Source organism: Arachis duranensis, chromosome 2, assembly GCF_000817695.3.
Source record: "Arachis duranensis cultivar V14167 chromosome 2, aradu.V14167.gnm2.J7QH, whole genome shotgun sequence".
Lineage (NCBI taxonomy): Eukaryota > Viridiplantae > Streptophyta > Magnoliopsida > Fabales > Fabaceae > Arachis > Arachis duranensis.
The window spans coordinates 57,341,471-57,350,115 of NC_029773.3; the positions used below are offsets into that span (position 1 = coordinate 57,341,471).

The 8,645-nt window shown below is 30.8% G+C and overlaps 1 protein-coding gene across 1 annotated transcript; it reads left to right on the top strand.

Moving 5' to 3' along the window:
* The first annotated feature begins 1,940 nt into the window (after window positions 1-1,940).
* On the top strand, window positions 1,941-2,477 carry LOC107474559 (uncharacterized). The gene has a single exon (XM_016094179.3). It carries the CDS (start codon window positions 1,941-1,943, stop codon window positions 2,475-2,477), a length of 537 nt encoding a protein of 178 aa, XP_015949665.3.
* Window positions 2,478-8,645: the final 6,168 nt, after the last annotated feature.

Consider the following 8,645-nt stretch of genomic DNA (forward strand, 5'->3'; position numbering starts at 1 on the left):
CTTCAGCTGGTTTAGAATTAGCTTGAATAAGTGACATGTATTTCAACCTAGGATCACTCTTGAATTTTATATAAATCTAAATCAAAATTGTACTAAACCTCTTTATTAATTAACTAAAGGATTAGTGATTAAGTAATTAAAAAGGAATTGAACTGCCAAAAAATTGGAGTTGGATTATTTATGATTTGTCATGAATCTCTGCATGACTCTAAATAAATAAACACTCGGATCGTTTTCCTATGGAGTGAACATCTCCAAAGCCTTAACATATTCTCATCATTAGTGTTTTCATTCATTGCTTTGCTATTTATTTGCCTCTGTTCCATATTAAATTCTCATTCCTCTATTTTTGATTTGTCTAATTAGAAGTAATCAATTAACCATTACTTGCTCATTCCATTAATCCTTGGGAAAACAATATTCACTTACTGTGGTATTACTTAATACGATTCGGTGCACTTGCCGAGTTGGTTTTACGACCATCACATAGCCTGCTATAGAGCCAAAAACCGATGCACTTAGATGCTATATCTTGTGTATTATTTTCCCATAGAGTCTCAGATTGAGAGAGAAAGAGAAAGAATCAACATAGAACAATGTAACTTTGAGGGGAATGGCATGAAGTTGTTGTCGAAGATGTAAAAACTTTTGAAAGAAGATTAGTTGATAGGAGGAACGGTCATGTTGAAGTGACTAGAACATTCCCTCCCCATGCTGTTGTTTCTTTTTGTTTCGTTATGTGTTGTGGTGAAAATAGAGAAAAGGAGAGGACTTTCGCTTCAAAGGATAAGGTAAATAAACAATTTAAATTCTTTTAGATATCTTTGCAACGAAGATTTTTGTAACTTTCTTATCTTTTCCAACTTTAAAATATTTTTTATCCTATGCATAAAATACATTGTTAAGCGCATAACATAAGTTTGGAAAAGAAGAAACAAAGGAAAGAAGAAAGAGACAAAATAGTGACATGTGAAGTTAAGATGAGAGGTATAGTTTAAGAATTTCAAATAATTGTTTTAGGATTTGGACAGTTTTCTCAATCATAATTCATATTTTATGGGTACAACATTATTTTTAGATTTTTGTGGGTAGATATATCATTGCCAGAATTTGTCATAGTTAGAACTGGTTGTTTATTCTAATTATTAATTTTCAAAATGCAGATTAACCTTTGTCCATGGTTCCTATCTCATTTATTTAATTCAAATTTTAGATTTGTTAAAGGAAAAAAAACATCTATATCTAGCCCTCTCTCTTTCTCTTACACACATAAAGAAATAATGTCTGACTCAAGAAAATTGAATGAGAAAAAAATGAGTAAATGAAAACACCTAAATTCAATAATCTTTGATAGTAAATAACTAAAAATAATATACAATAATCATAATTTTTATTCTCAAATGTAACATTTATGTTAGTGTTAGGAAAGAACACAAGAAAATAAAATATTAGTGTCATATATTCATGTAAATTCAAAGTGGAACAAATTTAGAAATTAAAATTTAAGGGATAACCCAAATTCAGAAGCTTTATCACTAAAATAACTGAAATACAACCCCGAGCGAATGGTGACATATGCATAAATTAATTGATGAGGAAATTTATGTGAAATATGCTGTCAAGTCTCTTATTTCCAAAAATGTCAAATAATGTAGACACTCAATAACCGCTAGTTATCTTTCTAATTTTGGTTAACAAAACTTTAATTGACGTGTAATAGTAGCTATAACTAACTATCTAAATAAATTAATTAATAATATCAATCTTTTTCTCCATTTTGTTAACCTGATCTGCTCATGGATATAGCTGCATTGAGTTGTAAGCTAAGTATTGCCAGATATGAGATCCACTAAAGCCATGAATTTACAACTTTACTTGACAAAAAAAAAGGTTATAACCTTGTTCAGTTTTTGTTTGAAGCCAAAATTGTTCCAAGGAAGATGGATTATTATAATCTTTTGCATGAGACATTGGCAAAAGGTAATGAAGAAATGAGAGGTAATAATATTTCCATGTCAAATCAAAATAGTTCTATCATTTGTCCCAAGCCAAGAAAAGTTGGGATTTTTGTTACCATCCCTAGAAGGCAATTAAGAGTAGAAAAATTATGTCATGAACAACAAAATGAAGGGTGTGATTCAAAACCTGGGGTAGAGCTTCTGGACACAATATCCAAGGAGAATAATTACTACATTGAAACACCATCACCAAACCCATTTTTTCTCAGGTCCCCTCCTATTAGAGCATCTAATCCTTTGATCCAAGATGCTCAATTTGGATACCAAAAGTACATTGCTTCTCCTCAATCAATAAAACATGTAATTTTACCATCTCCCATTTCTTCGCCGTCAGCAAGATCAGGGTTATCATCTCCGTCATCATTGCACAAAGGAGGGTGCACTGTCGTGATGAAGTTTGGAAGTAAATCGGCTGCGGTCAAGGTAATAGGATTTGATTGTCACATTGCAGTTGCTTGATCTAAGTAACAAAAAATGTGTACATAACAAGAATCTAACAAGGTGCATTATTATATGACGCTATAACAGTGCTAAGAAAAATTGAGTCGGTGGTGTATATATATATTTGTTATGGTTTTGTAATGATTATCATCCTATGTATATGATTTTGTTTGATGGCAGTACTCTGTTGGAAACAACAACTGGAGAAATTAAATTTGTCAATAATATAGCATAATGCACATATTAATAATCCATTGATCGATTGACAAACTTTCTTCTTACTTTTATCATTTTTTTAGACTTTAACTTTGATATATTCACTGTGTAAAATGTTTCGCATAATCATCTAATCATATTTATTTTTTTAGATGACTATCTACATAGTCAATAAAAATAATATTTATTTTTGCTGATATAATAATAAATAATTGAATACACATATAAAACTATTTATACTGATAGTGTATATAAATTAAATTCTTTTTTAATGAATTAATAACAAAAAATTTTCCCTTAAATTTCACTAATTAATCATTATTCTATCTAAATCTTCTCTCAATCAAATTAGTCTCCAAAAGTTTTAACTTTAATCATGTTCATTCTTACCGATTTTTTCATCAAAACACTATTAGTGGCAAATTAAAATGTTTTCTCTCATTCTTCCGTCCTCTTCTCTGGCTATGTATACAGTTATTACAACTCCTCTTTCCATAATAGACACCACTAAACTCACCACCATAAATTCTGGTTCACATCCAAATTTATTTCTTTACTCCCTCCTCTTTATTAATCATCTGTGTTTCTCTTTTCCTTTATGTAATTTTTGAACATGAAATTTGAGTGGTGGTGGTGATTTTGGTGGTTTTGTACTATGTTGTTTAGTTTAATGATGATGATCGGTTGCCTCCATTCACGGGGCTTGTGGTGGGTTTTATGAAGATAGTTTTAGTTTGAGTAGCTATAACAATTTTGATTTTTGGCAATGGTGATAATGATAACAAAAGAGTAATGCTTGGTGAATAAATAAATGTTCAATCAAACTCCCAACCACGTGCTTTAAAAGATTGATTTTTTTACTTCATAACTTTCTCCCTTCGTCTTTTACTTTTGTCGTTACTCCATTTCTTTTCATTTTTTCTTGTCTCCCTTGTTCTTTTCCAATCTCCTCTTTTTTTTCTTTTCTTCTTCTCTTCCTTATCAACATATTTTTTCTTAAAATATTTTGTTCAAAATAATTTATAAGAATTTTTATGTTGCCATTTTCTTTAAAAAGAATATGTTTTAGAGACCTAATTGAGACTTAGTTGCAAAAACACTTTTCACTCAATATTTTTTATGAAAAATTATATAGTGTTGCTAACAATGAGGCAGTGGTAAATAAGAAGAAGAGGAAGAAAGATCTATGTAGTAATGTCGGTAGCAATGATTTTAATTAGCAATGGTGGTAATGATAGTAGAAATTATTATTATGCTTGTGATGAGAATGGCAAAAGAGAAAAAGACAAAGATGTGGTTGTTTCTTCTAGTTCTTATTTTTATTGGTTTGTAGGTAGTTGCGATACTTCAATGATTTTTTTCTAGTTCTATATAACATTTTTGTCGAACTCTACATTTCGACTAATTATGAGTTTTTTTTATTTGCAACTAATACACTTGATATCATTTTGATTGAATACAATATTCAAGAAAGATTTTTCCTATCTTCTCGTCGATCGTGCTTATTTTTTATATGACAATGTGTACATGACATATGCATCCCAAGATCCGTAAATGTTTTGCAAAAGACTTTCATTCACTCTATGCTTTGATTGGAGTTTTTATTTTTCATCGCTTGGTAGGACAATAATTAGTAGGTATACTGCTATGTATATAGCTTTTGCTCAAAAAGATGTTTGGTAGATTTTTCTCCTTAAAAATCAAGCGAGGTCTCACTAGGATATTAGTGTATATCAGTTATTCTATTAAGTGTGTCGGTTAAACACTCATTCTATTCATCCTTTACAAATTGTTCTCATTAGACTTACCTTTATCGTAAGTCATTAAGGAAAGAAATGGGACGTGTCGAGCTGAGTGAACCTTTTGCATAGTCTCTGATGACTCGGTGTCTATTCATAACACAGTGTAGCCAAACCACTTTATCCAGTGTCAATATTTGTCATGGGTAGTTCTGGTAGTTCTATGTACACTATTGGTTGTTTCATATCTATAGATGGATGAGCATATGTCCAGTACAGAATGGAAGATAAAATTAGTTTAATTTTAATATTTATTATTATTATTATTATTATTATTATTATTATTATTATTATTATTATTATTATTATTATTATTATTATTATTATTAAAAATTATGCTTTTGACAAAGGTTAATTTTTTTTTTTTGCTTTAGAGACGCTTTAGTGGGAATGTATATTCGGACATTATTCTCAAAGGCTATGCTTTTCTGTATCAAAAGCTACGCTATTGGCATTCAGAATAGGGTACACTTTTCAAGTGATGCACTTGAAAACTAAAGGCTACGCTTTTCATCACTCATACTTACCAAAATTCAAAAAACTAGGCTACACTTATTTTTGCAACTGCATCACTTTTGAAATATGACAACATTGTATCTCTATAGTTAGTCTATATAAGCGTAGCCTTATATGCCTTACTTTTTTTTTAATTTCTATATATGTATAATATTCTAATAATCATTTTTCTAAAACCTAATATTTGATAATAGGGTTAAGTATTTTTTTCGTCCCTAAGGTTTGGGGCAAAAATCAAATTCGTCCTTGACCTTTTTTTGTTATTAAAATCATCCTCAACAACACTGAGAAACACTTTAAAATTATCCCCCCTTCATTAAACAAAAATTTTGGACACTTTTACCCTTTAGGTTGTTACCGGTAGTTGATGCCTTTAATGATTAAAAAATTAAATTTTTTTTCTTATAACTAGTTGGAGAGGGTGGGATTAGATCAAAATCTCACCACCAACCAAAATAATCGAGCGTCTGCTAGGGTTCCAGAAGTTGTGGTGGAGCCATGGCTTCAGGCAGCTCAAGGTCGTCTCATAGTCGGTCGTCTGTGCAGAAGAGAGTTTTTTCTGTGGGTATGGTGAGAGACCCGTGCTACGAATTTCGAGAACGAGCTGGGTGACGATTTTAGGGCTGCGTCAACTATGAAGTGCGTTTTTTTAATTTTTGTTCTTGTTGATGGTAATGTTTTGTTTCTGGGAACTAACTATGGTGGGATCCTGTAGATTAAAGAAAATTGTCAGTTCTTCCGTTGAGCAGACCCAGAAGCTGAAAGTGAATTAGCAGGTGATGAGCGGATATTTTATACGCTTTTTGGCATCATTTTTATATATTTTTAGCATGATTTGTTTAATTTTTATTATGTTTTCATAGGTTTTAGTGTCAAATTCAAATTTTTGGATTCTACTTTGAGTTTGTATGTTTGTATGTAATTTCAGGTATTTTCTGGTTGAAATGGAGGAATTGGAGCAAAAGTCTGATTCAGAGACAGAGAAAGCACTGCAGATGCCGTTCGGATCTGACATCTTTTCACTAGAAAGAGCTTTTCTGGAGACATAGAAGTCAAAATAGAGCGTTCTTAACGGATATGGAAAGCTGACTTTCAGAGCTTTCTAGCAATGTATAATAGTCCATAATTTGCTTTAGATTAGAAAGCCCAAAACTGGCATTAAACGCTAGCCCCCTGCCCTATTCCAGGCATCCAGCGCTCAAAGGAGGAGACCAGGCATCCAAACGCCCAAAAAGGATCCTCTAGCCAGTGTTTAACGCTCTAGAGACCTCATAGCACATGGATCTCATCAAAGCTATGTCCAAACACTCACCAAGTGGCCCCTGGAAGTAGATTTTAGCTCTAAAAGACTGTTCTACCCTTTCTTATGTAATCCTTAGTCATTAGATTAGTATTTAAGGGATATTTTACATAATTATAGGAGACCTTTATGCCATATTTTTTATCATTGTGTTTCCTATCAGTATGAGTTTCTAAACCTCCTAGGTTGAGGGGAAGAGCCTTGTTGAGTTTTATGGATTAATAAAAGTATTACTGTTTCTTTTCAATTCGTGTTTGATTTAATTCTAAGATGTATTTTCGTTCTTCAACATTATGAATGGGATGACCCGTGAATTTCATCTTCATTCTTCATACTAAGATCGCGTGCATGGCAACCACCCGTGTTCTTCTTGGGTTCATGTGAATACTTAATTGGAAAGCATTGAACCGCCGGCTTGACTATACATCTCATAGATGGCTAATCCACGACTTTGTTGGAGACTTCTTGAGACACCAGTTCAGCTGAGGTATGGGGAGGTTAGGGTTTCTATGGTAGAGGCTAGAACCAAGGCGCAGCATCCTCTGATCCAGAAGATTCGACCTTGTCTGTGGCGTTTTGAGTTGGATCACCAAAGAGAATGAACTACAGGAACTTCACCCTCAATCAGAATGGATCCGCACTAACCCTGGGATTCAGATCTAGAGGAGTATTGGCAGCTGCTCAAACCAGCGTCAATTACATACAACCTGCCATAGAAGAAATCATTCACAATTGAAGAAGACAGTAAAATCAGAGTTAATCCAGAAGAACAAAGGATCTCTAAGCCTTAACCACCTTCTTATTCTTATAATCAAACCTTGTAATTCCATCTTAATTCCTTTTATGCTTTTAACCAAATCCAACGAATCTACAATTCACCTGGCTAAGATTTGCAAGATAACCATAGCTTGCTTCAAGCCACAATCCTTGTGGGATCAACCCTAACTTGCTCAGGTATCACTTGGACGACCCAATGCACTTGCTGGTTCAGTTGTACAAAGTGTGGGGATTCCTGCACCAAGTTTTTGGCGCCGTTGTCGGGGATTGTTCGAGTTTGGATAACTGACGGATTATCTTGTTCCCTAGATCAGGTATTGTCTTTAATTTTGTTAGAGTCTTTTATTTCATTTTATTTTATTTTTTTTTGAAAAAATTAAAACCTTTTTCAAAAATTTTTTCTCTTCTTTGTTTAATCTTTGTTTTTGGTTTGAGTATTTTGTTTTTGTTCTTGTTGAGTTTTCGATTTGTTTAAGTCTTTCTTTCAAAAAATTTTCAAAAATAGTTTCTTTTGTTTAAATCTTATGTCAATCTTTAAGATTGGTGTCTTCTTGTGTTTTTCTTTTATAATTTTCGAAAATTTTGTCTTTGGTTTTTAAAATTTTTAAGTTTGGTGTTTTTTGCATGTTCTTGTGTTCTTTGAATTCTGAGTTTTGTTCTTGGTGTTCTTCTTAATCTTTAAAGTGTTCTTGTTTTTCTTCTTGTTTTGATCTTAAAATTTTTAAGTTTAGTGTCTCTTTTTGTTTTTCCTTCTAATTTTCGCATAGTAGGTGTTTTAGATCTAAAAATTTTTAAGTTTGGTGTCTTTTTTGTTGTTTTTCTCTGTCTTCATTAAATTCAAACATAAAAAATATCTTTTCTATCTTTATTTTAATTAAATTTTCGAAAATCACATTAAAAATTCAGATTTTAATTTTAAATTTTTATCTTATCTTATCTTATCTTAGTTTTCAATTTTCAAAATCAAATCTTTTCAAAAATCATATTTTTCTCAAATCTTATCTTATCTTTCTATCTTTCTTCAAAATTCAAAAATTTAAAATTCAAAATTCAAATCTCTTATCTTATCTCTTTTCAAATTCAAATTTTAAAAAGTCCATTTTCAAAATTTTAATTCCAAATTTCAAATTTCAAAATTAAACCTTTTCAAAAATTAAATCTTTTTCAAATCTTTATCTTATCTTGTTGACCTTTTCAAAATTCGAAATCTAAAATCTGAAAGTTTAAAATTTCAAATTCAAATTTCAAAAGTCAAATTTCAATTTCAAAACTCAAAATTTAAAATTTAATTTTTAAATTTCAAATTTTAAATTCAAATCTTTTCTAATCTTCTATCTTATCTTATTTTCAAATCTTTTCGAAATTAGTTACTTATCTTCTCTCTCTTATTTTTCAAAACTTCCTAACTAATTCTTCTCTATTCTAATTTTCAAAAATTTTCTTCTTCTTCTCTCTCTTCTATTTTCGAAATTCATTAACTAATTTTCAATTCCTTTTAATTAATTAACCTTAATTTTTGGAATAAATAAATAAATAAAATAAAAACAAAAATATTTTAATTACTGTTTATCTTTTCTA